This window comes from Apus apus, chromosome 1, assembly GCF_020740795.1.
Source record: "Apus apus isolate bApuApu2 chromosome 1, bApuApu2.pri.cur, whole genome shotgun sequence".
Classification (NCBI taxonomy): domain Eukaryota; kingdom Metazoa; phylum Chordata; class Aves; order Apodiformes; family Apodidae; genus Apus; species Apus apus.
Window position 1 is genome coordinate 109,686,703 of NC_067282.1, and position 18,644 is coordinate 109,705,346.

Here is an 18,644-nt window from a genome sequence, read left to right on the forward strand (position 1 = left end):
GAGCAGCCTTTCTTGTAGCATGCCTTTCAGATGCTTATTTTGTGTTATTTTAAACACACACACTTTGGTCCAGTACATATCCTCTGTATCCAAACCTTGTGTTAGTTTAGACAGCCAGAGCTGAATGGGTATACTTATTATTAGACTGTAGGAAACATGTTACAGGAGTTGCTGTAACTAATGCCTTGATACTTACCTGAGAAGCATATGCTGCTTTATTGTACCTGCTCACAATGGTAAAATTGTTCATAGCTGTAGAACTAGTACACGAGAGAATCCTGCAGTCAAAAAAGGTTTACTTTCATCAAAGAGTATGAAGGGGAGGGAGGTAACCGAAGGTTTTCAGAAGTCTTTGTTCAGCATCTGCCTACAGCTGAAGCAGCAATAGTCTTACTTCTTTTTTTGCAGTGTTGTTGGCAGTGTTCAAAGGTACAGATGATGGGGCTACTTGAAGGTACATGGATCTGTGAAATGCAGGTAAAATGGTCAGATGCTGAAGAATCACTTTGAGATGATGTAATTGAATTGAGGAAAAAATGTTCATTTAAATCTCAATTTATTGTACTTCATTTTACAGTGTTCCCTTTTCAGGCTGAGAGTTAATACAATAAAAATATATATAGAAGAACATTTAATAGTCTTAAAAGAAGGCAGCACAATGGAGAGGACACATGTTCTTTGTCATTAGACTAGCTTAAAAAACTGTAATGTTTAATTTTCACCTTTAAAGCAATCAAGCTGACTTTACTAATGTAAAGTGCAGGCAGAATAGCTGTTGCATAGCAACAGATCTAAGTCTTCTGAACTGCCTTGGCTTTGACAAGGAATCAACTACACAATGTGCATATACATTTATCAGATATAAAGAGTTTTTTATATGAATATATTTACTTTTGGTCCAGTAAAACAATAGCAAGAGAATCTAAATGCTTGGAACAATAGCACAATCCATTTCAAGTCAAGCATTTTTTCAGAGAAATGTACAAAAACCTCACAAATTTAATATACAAGTCAGTACCATGCAGTAAATAAATGTCCAGTTTATACAAACAATATTCTTCTAATGGTACAAATATTACATTGGAGCCAGAATTCTATACAAACATTAATACATGATTTGTCATCCAGATTGACTTGAATATAGGATTACTGAAAATGGGCTACAGAAAGGCCACTCTTCTGTACAATTGTGCAAAATCTGCAAAACATTTGCAATCCACCTGCAATGAAATAACAAGAAAGAAAGAGAAAAACATGGGGAGAAAGAAAGAAGAAAGAAGGAGAGGAAGGTGAGGAAAGCAGGAAGGCAGGCAGGAAAGCAGGAAGGCAGACAGAAAGGCAGGAAGGAAGGAGGCAGGCAGGCAGGAGGGAAGGCAGGCAGGAAGGCAGGAAGGCAGGCAGGAAGGCAGGAAGGCAGGAAGGCAGGCAGGAAGGCAGGAAGGAAGGCAGGCAGGCAGGAAGGCAGGCAGGCAGGCAGGCAGGCAGGCAGGAAGGCAGGCAGGCAGGCAGGAAGGCAGGAAGGCAGGAAGGCAGGAAGGAAGGCAGGAAGGCAGGCAGGCAGGCAGGCAGGCAGGCAGGCAGGCAGGAAGGAAGGAAGGAAGGAAGGAAGGAACGAAGGAAGGAAGGAAGGAAGGAAGGAAGGAAGGAAGGAAGGAAGGAAGGAAGGAAGGAAGGAAGGAAGGAAGGAAGGAAGGAAGGAAGGAAGGAAGGAAGGAAGGAAGGAAGGAGAGAAAACAAATCTTTCCATTCTTTCCTTCATCCCTTCATGGATATAACTGCCAGGAAATATCAGAGCTCATAAAGTTTAAAGTACATTCACTGAGCTGTACAGGCAATAATCTAAAGTTGGTTAAGAGTACAACTCTCTGTAATAAGTATAAAGGAGGCTTTTCCCTTTCGCATGAGCATAATTAAATCACATTGTGAATCCTAACTTATGCAGCAAAATACTGAAAAGCAGCAGAAATGTTTTGTCACGCTCTGATCACTTTTCAAAAACAAGCCCATAAAAAGTAAATATGTGATTTAAGATTTTCCTCCCACTTTCCTATTTCAGGCATGTGCCTAACTCTTGCAGAGCTATTTCAACTCATATTCACTGGGTTGTCTCCAGCACATCTCAAATCTTGTGGAAGCTTAAAACATTTTAATTGGCTTGTGAACTCAGCAGAACTCAGAAACATACCCCCCACACACACTTTCAAAAGTGAACCAGAGGCTTTCTTACTATTCTTTTTCAGGTTCTGTGCTCAGCTCTTCTCTCATCACACTTTTTCCCTTCCTACAAAATGGCCAAATTTCACAGCTCAGAAAGCATATAAGACACTACTTGAAAAATCCTATTCATTCCTTTTCTATTGTGAGAATTTTCAAAGCCTCTCAAATTCAGAGCATTTCATTGGGAACCTTTTCCACTGCTGCTTTGCTAGGCAAGAGAAATGCTGCTATCAAGGATGTTCAAAGTCTACATCTTTTGCAAAATCTGCACATTATACCTTCAATACAAAAGCAGCATAAATGATAGTACCATGACTAATTTTTTAAAAAAACAACCAAATGTGATTAAGAGACAAATAACACACAATTTGGTCTTAGAATACAATCCTTATGCACTCATGGTAAACCTTAATGACAGGCTTTTAAAAAAGCACAAGGAAATAAGACCTAACTTTTTGATAATTAAATTCTGTCTGCTGATTTTGACCCTTTTGTATGTTGGACAAAACTGAAACACAACCACTACTTTACACTTTTCCCCTGTTATGTAAGAAAACTCCTAGAGTTTCTCATGAAATATAAAAATTAGTTTTCTTCCACCACCAAAATAGTACCTGCACTCCAAAAATGCAATACTGGAATTATATAATATAAAATATCATTGTAAAAGTGACCTTCAATAACAAAACTCTTATTTTGTAGAACTTCCTGCCTGAAGGCCAGAGCCTTCCAAAAATGTTTTAAAATAGTTTAATAGCTAAAGATCATGTTCATTATTTCACAGAAGGTAAACACAAGCAGAGCATTGGTAGTGTATAAAATATACAAATCTTCATCAAAGATGTGGTATTGTTGACCACTGAAGGTTTACTTCACACAGCTGAGAAACATTAAAATAGAATTTACTAGAGCTCCCATATATTGATATAAAAACTACTTTATGCACTTAAGTAAAGGGCAGGAGTATAGCAAATGGACAAAAAGAGAGACCTTTATACATGTGTTTCAATGTAAGAGTGAGTGTGTGCTAAGGAGGCTATAAATGCATTAACCTCAGACGAACCATTAACAGAGTCCCTCAGGGTGCTGCTTTGATAGATGTCCATGAAGAGATCAAGGTACATTAGTTTCCATTCTTGAAAGTCTCTAGATGTCAGAGCTGGATTATCCAGAACTTTATCTATAACTGCTACTTCTCCTTCCCTGGCCTGTGAGAGAAAGAAACAGAGTCAATGCAAGTGATGAGTCACTGGCAAAATCAATCCCATGGGTGGAAGGAGAGAACAGGGGAATCAAATGCAAGCCACAGAGCCCCTAAAGCAGGGGAACCAGCTGACTGCTATACAACTGCTCACAAACAGAAGGCCTTCCTACAGGGTGTCACACATCAATCACCCTGTTGGGGCTAGGGCTTCCCACGCCTTGTCCAGCATCCTCAGAAATAGGCTCTATTCCTCCTCCTCACCCCTTGTTCAGCTCAGGAAAGAGTAAGCCCTGTACTGCTTGCATTAGCTGCTTGCATTTCTCAAAATGTATTTCGCATGACAAAATTCCATCTGTTTGCTCTCCTTGATCAGCAGAAGAAACACTGCATGGGTGTGTGGGATGCAGACAGATGGCCTCTCGCCTGCCAGCAAAACTAAGCCTTTATTACCAGGCTTGTCATGGGGACATCTGAGTGCTACATTGCAAAGGCTTGTGCAAGGACCCCTGCATTAATGGGTTCTTTTCACTAAAGATCCAGTGTATGCGATGGGCTGGCTGGCTGCAACCTCCTCCTACCACTGCAGTGGCAAAGAGAAGGCTGAAATGGGTAAAACCTAACAGCTGCTGGTACCTTCTTATCCACCGTGGAGGCAGGGGTTGTGGCTGTATCATAATCACTGGCCAGTGTTTAGTTCATCAAGAGATGACAGGCAGCTGGTATGGGTGTGAGTAAGTCTCAGATAGACTCACAGACACTCACAGTTGTTGCAAGCAGTGGAAGCTAGATGCAGCAATAGATTTAAGCCTTAGAAACACAGCTAAGATGCAGGTTTCCAGTACTACTCCTATGTGTAGGTATTGTGTGGCCACCAGCAATGTCCCCTCTATCCTCCCTGCCATACAGGTTTCACAATCCTCATCACTAATTCACATTTTCCATGTCCATACTACAAGTATGTTAAATCTCTCTGGGGAGCATGTTAAGGGAAATATTAAGGTGTGTCAGCTCACTTTGGTGGGAGAAGATCAGAAGGGTCAGAGATGTGACCAATAAACGGTAGGCTGAAATTAATTTTTCAGGCTTTGCAAACAGCAGCTAATTAATGCCATCTGCTAGAGTACTCATTTTCAGAAACAGAGGTGCAAGCTGAGAATCATGGGTGGAAATTAAACCATACAGACTCCTCATTATTGTATCTCTGCTTAAACTACCATAACCTGCTTCTCACAGATCATGGCTGGTACCCACACCTCAGCAGTACCAGCTGGGTAGCTCATACTCACTGGCAGGAGAATGTTTTTGTGATTTTCCTGATCACAGGAAAGAGAGCAGAGGGGTCTTTCATTGAGGATGATGGGACAGAAAGTCTACAGACAACAGGAGCTAGAAGCCATTTGGAAGGCTGTCTCAGACTACTAATAATTTGGATGAGTTCAAGGAGAGTTCAGAACACCAACTCTGACAGGCCAGTGCAAATGGCTGCATTCAGGAAGGAGAAATCAAAGGTGCTGATAAAAGCAAAAATCACTGGTTAAGTAACAGCAGAAGCTACCAGTAGATATGATTACCAGTAGCATGGCAGAGATGGAGCTTTGGGCTAGAATGGAGCTAGAAACTCATCATGAGTTACTATGATGCCATTGTGAAACACGCACATGCCACTCTTGTTCCATGCACAAGAAACAACAGTTATCTGTCTTTGGTACCTGCTGCTATTACATTTTCAATTATTGGTGTCAAGTACTCTAACAATGATTTTTCAAGGTCTGAACAAGGATGGTGACAGGTTTAGAAAATATGGCTCATGGACAGAGATTAAACAAATGGTGTTTGCTTCATCCAAAAGAAAGAAGTCCAGAGAAGCATGAAAACTGGCATCCACCGGGTCAAGGGAATGCTCTGTTTTTGGAATTCCCTGGCAGAAAGCAACTCCACTTGTAGAAGGCCATTGGCAATACATAGCCCAGGTACCAGTAAATGCCAACAAGACAGACAATTAAGCACAGCATTAAGCTGCTGATACTGAACCTCAGTTTTCGTATGAGTGATCCTGCTGTAGCACAAAAGCACAGATACAGTGTGAACCTCCTGCTGCCCCAATGTGTCTGAGTACTGTGATTTTGTTTCTGTTCCTTGTGCTTGTAGAAGTCAAGTGGAAAGCTGGTGTATCTTAACTTTTTCTCCCAGCCTCCAGTCCTGTAGAACTTATATAGTTAGGTAATACTACAAGCGGTAGTTTCCTTCAATGAGATGAGCCACTGCAGAAAGTTAAGCATGAGGAAGATTTTTTCAGGATGGGAGCCCCAGAGCATGAAAATAATATTGCTTAAATGCTTCTCTAGGTGATGAAAAACTAAATTAATTAATGTTGATAAAGCCCTCTTTTATGAAAGCTGTTACAAAATCCACTGTACAATTACCTAGTGACTCAAAATGAGGTGATTTAACATAGTTAACAGAGTCCCTGGGGAAATCCAGCATATAGTTTGCTAAAATCTCTATCAGGAAAGAGCTGAAACTGCTGTAACAAACAAAGAAGCTCACAAGGAGGCTAAATGAGCTGTGGTACACTTAAAATAAACATTAAAATCTTCAAATTGATCATTACCACTATCTATTTATTTAACCAGTTCTACTGATCAAATACAATGGTTCTATCAGCTTATGCAGAAAGCTAGCACAAAGATTCTTCCTGGGCAAGCTTAGGAATCAGAAAACAATCAAGTGTTGCAAAAGGTACTGGTCCCTTCTGGAAGGCTGGATTTGCTTAACTTTAGACTTCAGCAATCACAGTGTCAATGTATTTTGGTAAATGAAAATGTTAAGGGACAAAAAAGGGATTAAGGTCTATTCTGGTGTCAAATTCTGTTAAACTAGCTAGAGAAGAAGCAACTGACTGAGATCTTATCTGTGCCAAAATAAAAACTGATCCCCTCACTTTGCTCTCCCAAGGCATATTTTTCTCTGCTTTGTGAATTGTGTTTCCCCATGTCTCCCTTGCTTGTTTGGCACATTAGGTTTGGCCTGAACTCCAGCTCCATACAATTAATCTCCAAATACAATACAGTCTGATCCAACCCTGGGGCATGATTTTTCCTCCCTTTTTTATCTCACCTTTAAAGTGCTTTTCAGAATTCGCAGCTGGTGCAGTTTTTCATTGACTACTGGATCGCTACATCTCTTTATAAAAGATTTCTTATATTCCAGCTTAGTGGAAATCCGATGTTCTCCTAAAGGAGACAGGCTGGCCTGCTCCAAGGCTTTGTACAAATCTTGCAAGGAGTCTGCTGTTTTCTCCTCTATAGTTTCAACTGTAATGAGAAAAAGAAAAAAAAAAGAAGGAAAAAGTAGAGAAAGGAACAATGGATCATTAACGTGATTATATGAAGATCTATCAAAAACCTTCACAAAATGTTTAACATGTTTAACTAGACCATAAGGAGAACATTTCACACCTGGTAAGTTCCAGAAAGAAGTGCTGCAATTGTGACTGCTCCTTTTCCCTATTGCCTTCAGGAAAAAGGGAGAAAAACTTTCAAGAATGTCAAGTCTTGAGCCCCAAAGAAAGAAGAAAAAAAAAAAGAGATATAGTACAGGGTGTAGCAATATTACTGTGACATACTGTTAGAAATCACATCTCTAGTATCTCAGTTAAATATGCTGGTGACTTCTTTATTACAAGGAAAGGAAGCTCTGGAAGCATTCTGCTGAGGAAGGTGATCAGGGATGAGATGTCAGCCCAAGAGTGGTGATGAAGCATTCAAGGTTATGTTTATGATGGTGGCCTCGGAATTACATGCCATTTGCCTTCCTTGAAAAGTCCACTTCACAAAACCACAAAATTATTGAAGTTGGAAGGCACCTCTAGAGATCATCCAGTCTAATCCCCCTGCTAAAGCAGGATCACCTAGAGCACATCACACAGGATTGCATCCAGGTGGGTTTTGAATATCTCCAGAGAAGGAGACTCCACAACCTCCCTGGGCAGCCTGTTCCAGTGCTTTGGTGCTCACAGAGTAAGGAAGTTTTTCCTCATGTTTAGATGGAACTTCCTGTGTTCCAGCTTGTGCCTGTTGACTTCTTTGTGTCTCTTATTTTTGATAATTGAGAGTGCTGTTCAATAGTCAGTAATACTGTCACTTTGTGGTCTAATATTACCTGAAGGTTCAGCAGCAGACTACAAACTGGATGTAAGAGCACATTAATGATATCCTACCCAGCAGTGCAGCAAACCCGACCACTGCTGTTTGCATTATAGGTTCATTTATTTGCTGTAGGTTTTAAAGTAACTAGTCCCAGGAACATCTTAAAGAGAAAAAAAAAAAAAAAGAAAAAAAAGAAAAAAAAAAGGCTGGCCATGAAATGTTACTCTGATACGAGCATTTGAAATGTTTGTTTTAGAAGTCATTGAAAGATTTCAACTTCTCACACACTGTTTCCCCCAGAAGAAGCTATGAGATGACATTGTACAAATGTGGGAAGTGCCTGTGAGGTGCCAGGATTAGCTGAGTGGTGACCAGGAGAAGCCAGGGCAACCCTGGGGAAGCATTCAGCCAGCAGGGCCACAGCTCCATCCCTGCTGCCCCTCTGACACTGACACATCTGTATAGGCAGCAGCTGGCCACCACCTGCGCACAGCCTCCCAGTTGTCTCCAGAGTCCTTGAGACCCTCCCACCCAGTCTTGGCTCTCATAGCAGTGCATGTTTTCCTGGCACAATGTGCTCATGTCCTCAGGTTGCATTTATGAAAGCTCTTGTAGGAAGGCTACAGATGTTTGGTTTCACACATTACATTACTTCTATTGTGTGACTGACCCTGCACAAAGACATAACCATCTTTAAAAATTCAGCACATGCCTCTAAAGTAGTGAACCTCACTCTCCTTAGGTTTTTAGAGGATTTTTTATCAAGCACCAGAAGGGAGAACAGCTAGTCTTCGGAAGCAATATTTCTAGCCCACCAGGAGCTACCTAAGGCAACCTCCCATCCAAGCCCATACCAGGCAATGTGGCACCTACTCACCTCAGACTCAAGCAAGAACTCCAGAGACCCAAATCTCCACACTCCATCACAAAAAGTGATAGCGTTTCTATCGATCTTTATACAATGAAAGAACTTTGCAGTCAGCAACTAATATAACTGTATCACTTATTAATTTATTCTTTTCCATTTTTTTCAGGGAATGGCTGTTTTTAAAGCATTAATTTTCTTAAAATAAGAGACATGGAAGTGAAGAAGGGTTAGAGATTCTTTATTGATGGAGGTTTTGTGGGTCTGTACAGAGCTCCTGAAATCCTCCCATCACATGCTACCCTGCTTGGAAAGCTGATTTCATCACTGTATGGATGGCCAGGACTTAAAGAAAAATAGAAATGAGATGCTTTTCACCTTCTTGTTGAATTCTTCCTTATTAAATCATCTTATGTATTGAAGGGCAAAACATTCAGTAGCTGAATGCTTAAATATTGGTTAAAACTCTCCATGGTCTTGACTTCTATGCTTTCTTAAAAAGTCCATGCAGCAACAAAATCAGACATTTGGGATCTCTCCCTCAGTTCATATCACTGAACAGTGAAGTCCACCAGTCTGACAGCTGAGGAATGGAAGTGATTTGCTAAAGGGCACGAGGAAAAAAGAAGTATGTTACATCTGTTCCTTCCTCCCTTCCTTCTTCCCTTCCTTCCTTCCTCTTATTCTTTGTTATGCAAGGCAAAAAAGATCTTTCTTCAGGTCTCTTCTCCCCAGCAGCATTGTCATGTTGTGCCCTCAGGGGATTTGCACAGGGACAATCTGATGAAGAGACCAGTGTTTTGACTCCACATCATCTGAATTTACTTTGCTGGGGTGATCTAGAGCCCAGTCACCAGGTCCAGGCTTGCCACTGAAAGCCCTCCCCACCACGAAGAATAACAAAAATTGGGTTCAATCCTGAGGTTCAAACCTGAATGACAAGTCCCTTTAATGAGCCTGGAAGGCAGTATGGTCCGTATGGGTTCAAATATTGGCCTAGGCAGTTTCTGCTGCCCTTCCTCCCCAGGCCACCAGCATGGAGGTCTGCATGGCTGTCCTCAGTGTGGGCCTCAGATGGACTGCAGACAGAGTATTTCTGCCCTTGCCCTAAGTGGGGACAGCTCTGAGGCTCCATGGGAAGAGCTGCAGGGCTGTAGGGGCATGAAGCAGGCAGGGTAAATAGCCTTAAGTAGCCTGACAGCAGATCTTGGAAACTCATTGGCATGTCACCTCCACCCAGCTGGGGCTGCCTACCCTGGGCTCTGTCACCCCTTGGTGCTGTAGCTATGAGTGGCATGTAGAAAAGGTGATGAGGTTTGCTATAAAGAAGAGCATGGAAGAAAAAGAGCAAGTACCTTCCCTTAAATGTCTCGCTGCAGCTGAGGCTGGGGAAGACCAAACAGGGCAAAATGCCTGCTGCCTTGTTCCACCCACAGTGGGGGAGAAGGCCGTGGGCGTCATGCTAACACATCCCAAGCCCTTCATATTTTCCAGAGAAACACTGAAGGTGGTGGTACTGCTGCTCTCAATGGCTCTCAGGAGGCGGGAATGAGATTATACACGACTCTCCCCTCCCTCACCCTTCTGCTAAAGGCTTTGATTGATTTCCTGTAGGTGTTGGTGAAACCCTTGGCACCATAAAGCATCTAAGGCACTTGATTAGATACACAGCTGAGCTTAAAACATATTTTCTTTTTTTAAATTGGTGGAGTCATGCTATTACAGCAGATCTGTCTCCTTAAGGAAGAATAAGGCCTCAGGTATTGCTTTATTTAAGTAGAAAACATGCCCTAATGGGATTTGCAGATGACCTCAGAACAGCAGCCAGTGCAGCAGGTTGTTTCTCTCCCTCACTTGGCTGTGAGTCAGGGGTTGCATTTCTTCTGTTTCTCTGAATACAACCTCAGGTAGCTGTTTCCACACACTGCTAAAATGGAGGGACACTTCTCTGAAGCCATAATTTTGCCTCCTGCCCCACCAGAGCCTGAACAGTTCTAGTACCTTTGGAGCAGAAATAAAGGTGCAAAAACTCTGCAGGATCTAAAATCAGAAACATACCTTCTAAGTACAAGAACACACAGGTACTAAATTTTGTAACAGTGAAGCTTCTGCTGTGTCTTCAAGTGAATGCAAAGCCCTTTGCATTAAAATCAGCAGGTGAAGTATACATCAGTCTAGTAAACAACATATTATTCGTTATTCTGCTTTCTACACATAGGAGTTTCTTAACTTTTTTTACTTCGCCCTCACTTCTTACAATGCAGTAAATATTTCCATCTACTTTTACATTTTTTCAGGAGAGATGGAGATTGTAGCCCAGGGGGTGAAACTCAGAGAGTCCTGGAATAGTCTGGGTTGTTGGCATTCAGGAAAAAACTGGTGGGATTTCTTACACTGTGCTGTCATCTGTTGTTGCAAAGAGCATGCCCTGAGCTCCACAATGCACTAAGTGTAGCCCCCTCCTGGTTAATAGCCACTGAGCTATTAAACCTTCCACTATTTCCCTCTTTTAAACTGAGGTCCTAAGGGCAATGCAAATATCAGGCACTTGAGTGAAAAGTGACCAGAAAGAAACAGTTAATATCGGTATTTACATGGATCAAAAGATGACCAGTCCTTGTAAATTGATGATTCAGGAATATGATACTGAATAGGTTCATGTAGAAGGTGACTGTTGCAACCCAGCTGGCTAACACAAACCACCCTGCACAATCTCTAGGCACCCATTTCTGAAAAACTTTCTCCAAATATATGGCATAACTCCTAGAAATTTCCAGTGGAGTTTCCTGTGTTTCTGTCACTCACTTTTTCTGTAAAAGTTCAAGCCCTCAGAAGCTTGCACTGTTTTCCCCTTTCAGTGAGGTACCAAAGGAAGCAATAATTGCACCTGGGGCTATGAGTGCACGTAACTGCCAGTGCAGGCACAGTACAAGACAGTTAATCATAAATATTGTCACCCGTTGTGTTGACACCCTTTCCAAGGGTTTCACGTCTCCTTTGAGGCCCCTTTTGTACCTTACCAGTGCCACCTAATGCCACATAGGCTCATCCCATTGTCTTCAGTCTCCTCATCCTGATTGCTGGACAGCGCTGCCACCCTGACAGCATTCTCTGGTTTCCCACCATCCTCTTTGCTGCTTGATACCTTTACAGCTTAGTGACGCACTTTCCTCTGCTGTGTAACTCTCATGCACGCCCACTGCCCTGCTTGCAATTAGCCCTGCATTTGAACAAAATTAACACCCTCTGCAAATCCTGAGAAAGCCAAGCTGCTGCAAAATCTGTGACAGAGAGTAAACAAGGCACAGTCAGACTGAAATCCCCTGGCTCCACTGAAATTTAAACTCCCGTTTTCATTTCTTTTGGTGAACTTGCTTTCTCTGGCAGAGGGACCAGCTCCGTTCAGCTTCCTCAGGGTTTTAAGGAGGCAATTTTGTTAGAATACATCAGTAATTATGTTGCTAAACAGCTGCCATATGTTATTTCCCCGCTACCAACCCACATATTTGCTTCCAATTTGATAGTTACACTTTTCTGCTTCACCTTTTGCACAGGTGAAGCATCTACTTGAAGCCTGCCAGAGTGTCAGTAAATGCTCCACCAAAAACGGGAACATCCCTGGCCACTGGGAAATGGTCTGAGCTGGTTTTTTGTTTGTTTATTTCTTTTGTTTTGTTGGTTTTGTGTGGGTGTTTTTTTACTTTTTCTTTTTGACCCTGTTGTATCTATGTTGGGAATAGAGAAACTTCATCTGCCAGAAGCTAACCAGTAAGTGATATAATCCCAGGACCGACAAAGCATCTTCGTGTGCCACCACACGTTGGCTGTGCCATGTATAACTAGCATGTCTATCAAAACCTGCCTGGTCTCCTGCAAAAGTTTCACTGGCAGATAGTGCAGCAGAGAGATGCCTGTGTATCCATGGAGGAAGGGAGGCCCCTGGTGACAATCTCTGAAGTCCCAGGCTATCTGCTGGCCCAAGTGTGCTAACGGGCAGACAGGGTGGGGGAGGATAAAACATGGCCACAGGATCCAACAGCCAGGTTGGGCTTGTAAACCCCAGGGAGCACTTAGGAGAAAGGCAGAAGGGATATCCCCATATTTAAGGTGAGAAAACGAAAGGATGGAAGGAGAGTGGACATGGGTTTTAGCTGTGTTGGACGGGAGGGGAGAGAAGAAATCCTCCAAAGAAGTAGTTGTTGGTTTCTCAGTGCAAGGCTTAAATCCATCTCTGCTGCTATTGAGGTTAAACATTACAGTCCAGACTGCACAAAGGGAGGCATATCCAAATGTTTATCACAGAATCATTCTGGTTGGAAAATACCTTTAAGATCATCGAGTCCAACTATAACCTAACTCCACCAACCATTAACCTAACTCTATCAAGTCCAGTGCTTAAACCATGTTCCTAAGCAGCACACCTATATATCTTTTAACCACTTCCAGGGATTGTGATTCAACCAACTCCCTGGGCACACTGCTCCAGTGCTTGATTACCCTTTTGGTGAGGAAGTTTCTTCTAATATCTAATCTTATGATGCAAAGAAACAGGGATTACAGTCATATTTTATGCTACTTGAATGGATGGCGGGCTGACTAAGCTAGGTATTTCCTTTCCCCCCAGACTATAAGCTAAAAGGAACAAAACGGTGAAACTGAAGATAAAGTTTTACTACGAGATGGTGTCTGCACAGCTGTGTGCTGTGTATGAGGTGACCCCTGCACAGGTATGAGGGCAGCCACAGTGATGTGGAAAACCAGCTCCTGGCAGAAGAACACTACAGGTCTCATCTCTGAAAAGTAAGAAGCAATGTGGTGTTTACACCTGGCATGGTATAGGAGGTGCAATATAATGCAGTTCAGGTCTATGCAGAAGCTTTAGGTAATAAAAAGCAGATTTGCCTGTTAAAGCACAGGTAGAAACCTGTGTCATCTCCTATTACATGTTATGGAAAAATTGAGATGTGACTGGGCATGCAAGTATGCCTATATATCTATATATATGTGTATGTACACATATACACAAATATGTATTAATGAGACCTCTCCATGGCTGAAGAAAAGTTCAAGCTCAAGAAAAGCTGAGGGATTCCTGCACAGCACCTGGCCTTTGCAACCCTTCTCTCTGTTATTTCTTCCCTTTGCCTGCCCTTTTCTGATTCATGTAATCCTCCACCCTTTCTAGACCTGTGTCCCTGGAAGTGCAGGATTTCTCCCAGAGTTTTGAGTCAAGGAAGGGAAGAGCAGTGCTTAAAACCAAGCTTTGATACACGTGTTTAATGAAACATTAGCGGCTGGAAGATCAGAGATCAAGTATTAAATTTGCATTTTATACCATTCTTTCCTTCAAAGAGGGAGTATTTTGGGCTACCAGCATATTTGTACACTGCCTCTATTCTTTCCTATTATGTAAACCTGCAAGCAAAAAAGGTATTCCCTAGAAAGGATATGCACAGAAAGCACCAACACAAAAGAGCTCTGCAATGCTCTGGAGTTTTCCACCAGATAATACGAAGCGGCCTCTCCTTTCACATGCATGAGCATAAATTGGTTTCTTGAAATAAAGTGAACTGTGAAGGCAAGTGGAGAAATCACCTCCCATAGGACACATTTTTGAAAGTATTTCAGACATTTTCCCACTACAACCAAGTTCAAACAGAAGTGGTTAGGCACCATAACAGCTTTTAAAAGATCTCACCCTAGCCTTGGTAAGGCCTGAGAAATGCTAAAAACCTTTGCTGCGACACCAAAGGTCTAATTCTTCTTATGAACTGTTTATGGCACTAGTGGTTTTCTAAATGGATCAGCAGGTCCCTGTCAATCCCTTTTCCTTTGAGATCACCTCTCAGGTGATATCTGAACAACAAACTGCCTATACCTTGCCACAGCCTTGTGAGCCACCACTGCCCTGCAGGGTGAAGTTTGTGAGCTGGCAGGCTGAAGCACGTTGAACCTCCAAGGGACACTTGAGCTGGTCTTACTAGAAGTTTTACGCCTACATCAGTCACCTCTCTTCAGCTTTCCACACGAGTGGAATTGCTTATTAAAACCAGCTGATGCTAAAGTTGGCATTAGAAAAAAATCAGTCCTCAAGGTTTCTCCCCCTGCATTGTTGTGCTGACAGTAACATTTAGGCATTTTCAACATCCACTTAGCAGTGAAGTACAGATGCCAGCAAATGGGTTAATATGTTAGTGAGAAGGGACGGCACACACAGAGGAAATAATTAGCTGTCTCTTGATAGCTCTTACACCCATCGAATGAGCATCAGGAGAAACCCTTCATTTGCTCCCAGCTCTGCTGTTTCATGAGGTTATGTTGGTGGGCTGTGATTTCAGGGAGTGTAAGAATGACAATGAAATAACTTCAAAGCATCCCAAAGTAACAGGGAACTCTGATCAGTGGCAGAACTTTTTGGCAGCAGTATTATAACTGCATCCTTTGGTATTTGGACACAGTACTTTACTCATTAGGTTGCCTACGAAGAGATCAGTTTAACCTTCATCTGCTGAACAGATTTTAGTGACTCTTTTGGAGAATTTTAACGTGATGAAATAGGATATCCTGACATTTTTCTGTGACACACATTGCAAATTGTTTAATTTTACCACAAGATGAAGTGAAATAAACAGTGCAATTACATTTTGATGGTATGCTTCCCTGCAGTTCAGAAACAATGAAAAACTTCTTGTATTTATGAGGCAAGCTGGGAGCTGAAGCAAACTGGGCAAAACTGCTATATGTCTGGGGATGCTGTGACTTTTAAACAGAATGGGGAAGTCCCTACAGATACATCTTGCAAGCAATATATGGAAGCAATTACTCCTTCAGGAAAGTATTTATTCAAAAACCAAAGCTGTTACAGCACATGAAGTTGTGAAAGGTTAAGTGACAAATGATATGGACCCAGTGACATTACTCACCAGTCAGAATTAAGCCACAGTCACACTTGCTCAACAGCAAAGCTTGTCAAGGTTGAAGGGCTTGATACCTGACAAGAAGCTTAAATGGAAGGGGTATGTGTTCCTGGTGAGCAGTACCCATGGAGAAAATTAACTCTACTTCAAGGCTATGTCCCTAATTTGCTTATTTATATGAAAATATAAAATTTATATATATATATATTCATATTAATTTTTATATATTATAGAGAGTGAACTTTTCAAAAGTACTTGCACCACTTAGGAATTGCAATCATACTTTCAACATGAAAGACACACGGAAAATTAGTGTGGGTGAGGGCCAGATTAATTTAATAGCTGGCTCAGTTGCCTCTACAATGCACTGCAGACTGTTGGGGAAGAATTTCCTGAGGCGTTTATGGAAGGGGCTTGAAATACTTCTGCAAACCTTATCCCAGAAGATATCATATTTATTCAGATATTCAGATTTGTTACTTGATTTATAATTGCATGTGTTATGAGAGCTGCACTGATTAGATTCCATGATTCTAATTATTTTGCATCCTGATTTACATCTTACTTATGTAGGGCACAACACTGCCAAATATTAAGCACCCCCTGTCAGCTGCTGAAGGACCACCACATCACCACGGTCTGTAAGCAATGCAGAGTTCAAAGTACCTTTGAGAATAAAAGCTATTACTGTGATGAGAGAAATGCAATACCATGCAGTTTTTCTAGACATTACTCATGTCATCAGGTGTCGTAATGAACTTGTGAACACGTATGCACCTCAACATAAAGCTCACTCTCAAAACCGGCACCAGAGTCGTCACAGAAGAAAGGTCTGTTCCCCATCCTTTGGGCAGAATGTGTTTGCACGCAGAAGAAACAAGAGAAAGGAAACAAACATCAGCCCTGACAGACAATGGTTACACAAAGGCAAAACTGAAAAATTGCTGGCTTATTTCCTTTATTAAGCCCAAAATAACACCTGCGAAAAAATCCTGACTTCATGAATAAATCAAATGCCTTCATTAAAGAAACATTTACTGCCATTTTCTATACTTTATTTTAAGGCATACAGAAAAATATTCAACAAATGTGTATGCAATTAAATGCTGGGACTGCTCATTTACAGCCCTTCTGAATGCCTCTGCAAAACAAAGATACTCAATACAATATGTTAGAAAGGGTGGGGAAAAGAAAGAGAGGAAGCTGAAGATGACCAAATTCATTTTAGCATGGATATATGTTGCCCCTTGGCTATGAGCAGCAAATAAGCCATCAGCATAACCCCAAATGGCAGCCAAAGGACATTCTGAAATCACATCTTTGCTTCTGCTCCTCTAATTCATTTCCAAAATATTTCACCTCTAACTAATTATGGAACTTAATGACAGAATGTAAAAGACTGGCTGGGGTTGCAGGCCATTCCAACAAGGCTTTAATGACACATCTTTCAGGTGGCAGAATCTTTAAGTACTTAGCAGTGATTTGTCAGCCCTGACAGAGGCAGGTACTTCAAAGGCAACCTTATATAAAAAATAAGTTCTGCCTTTGCCAAGCGTTGGAAAGAGTACTAAATTAAATTTAAAAATCAATTCCTATGGACAAGAGAGTAATAAAAACTCAGTGGGTTTGTCTTTTGGCCAACAGGCAAAAACTTATGACAGTACAATTTTGTAATCAATAATAGCAATACAGTGTATGTTTTTGATTGGAAAAAATTAAAAGATGCCAAAACAACATTGCTAAATATTTAGGTTGATTTGTAACAGACCCATTGAGCAAAAACACAAAACATGCATTTTGATGAACTTCCAACTAGTTTATGTCATACTATACTTTTTTATTTTTCAAAAAAGAATATTAAAACTATTATAAGCTTTGTCACCTGCTGTAAGGCAGAATGATGTAGTTTTATTCACGGCACATTTCCTGTTTGTGAGGCAAAAAAGCATAATTTACTTCTTTATAAAAGGGAAATATATATAACTATATATATAATTTTATTGGTATTAACATAATGCAATACCATACATTGAGCAACCAGAAAGAAGACATTTCAAAATACATTTTTTTTAAAAGTATCTCCCCGTAAGATAGTATGAAATATCAAGTAGTTAGCATTAACATTATTACAATACACCCTTAGCCAAATATATTAAGGAAAATCCACATTCTAACCACAGAGATAGAGGCAAACATCAACCCGTAGGGGACCCAGAACATAATGATAAATACAATATCTGAATCTACTTTGAGTGACATCCAGACACATACTGGCCCCAAAACAGCCCTCTGGAGTCTGGGTGTTATACAGAGAATACTCGGTGCCTGCTTGGCCAGGCAGCATCACTCACATGTTTAAATCCTAGAAGATAAAGAGGAACTGAAGAGTTTATCTGCAGAGTCTAATACATCTCAGCGTGAGGTATCTTCTCCGTCATCATCCAAACCAGTGTCAGTGTACCCTCTGGTAATTCATTACAAATCATTAGATAAATGGAAGTCTCCAAAAGGTCTCTACATACTTCCACTTGATGGAATACACTTAATTTAGCATGACACAGTAAGGTGACTTCCTTCACTAATGTGAAGCACGTGTAAATGACATGATTCTGCCTGGTTGGCCTGAACAGGTTCACTGGAGTTCAGTAAAAGCAACAGGATTTTACAGTTACCATGGCTGAATCCCTCTTTATTTCCTTGAGGTCAGCAGAACAGAACTGAGTGACATCAAAGCCCTTCCCCTGCCAAGACCCTCTTCCCCTTCCGTTCTCCCATGCGGGGGGCAGTATTTTCTGCAAATGTGCTCCATGTAGACTGGATCTGACTTTGTGCCTAGTCCCATTGTGGAAAGGGTGCATTCTTCCAAAGACTGGCCATGCCCTTTGACACCTTCCTGGAGGTCTCATATGCAGGCATGTGGTTGTCTATGCTTTAACACATCTGTTCTCTGTTATAAACATCAAAGTTATTCAAGAAGAACTGACTTTCTGAACGGAGGCCATTAGGTTGCTTGCAAGAGGCTGAAGTTGAGTCTCCGTCGTGCCAATTCTCTAATGATAAGTTTATCAACCTTTGAGTCCAATCGGTTCAGTGCCAAGAGAAGTGGATCCCATTTGACATGGAGAGGTGCTATCAACTCTCGCAGTGTATTAGCCTAATATGATAAAGCAGTGATACAATATGTTGAAAGAAATGTGATGTGGCATTATTTCCATATCATATTAGTATATTAGAAATACTATCATGCAAACAAGAGCAAATAGCAAATCTGGCATACAGTAGCAGCACTACAG

The 18,644-nt window shown here is 41.3% G+C and overlaps 1 protein-coding gene across 16 annotated transcripts in view; it reads right to left on the reverse strand.

Moving 5' to 3' along the window:
• CNKSR2 (connector enhancer of kinase suppressor of Ras 2) overlaps positions 1 to 18,644 on the reverse strand; it is a 475,055-nt gene that overhangs the window by 252,424 nt on the left and 203,987 nt on the right. For 5 of the 16 annotated variants that reach the window (XM_051608949.1, XM_051608940.1, XM_051608943.1 and 2 more), the window contains 4 exons: positions 16,129 to 16,195; positions 6,880 to 6,974; positions 6,539 to 6,735; positions 89 to 3,425 (listed from right to left, as the gene is read on the reverse strand). In XM_051608949.1, coding sequence (XP_051464909.1) covers positions 3,210 to 3,425; positions 6,539 to 6,735; positions 6,880 to 6,974; positions 16,129 to 16,195 — 575 coding nt within the window. In that variant the 3' untranslated portion in view covers positions 89 to 3,209. Of the gene's footprint in view, positions 1 to 88; positions 3,426 to 6,538; positions 6,736 to 6,879; positions 6,975 to 16,128; positions 16,196 to 16,292; positions 17,278 to 17,331; positions 18,506 to 18,644 lie in introns of those variants that run through there. The other 11 variants (XM_051608945.1, XM_051608942.1, XM_051608948.1 and 8 more) reach the window with 7 other exon arrangements.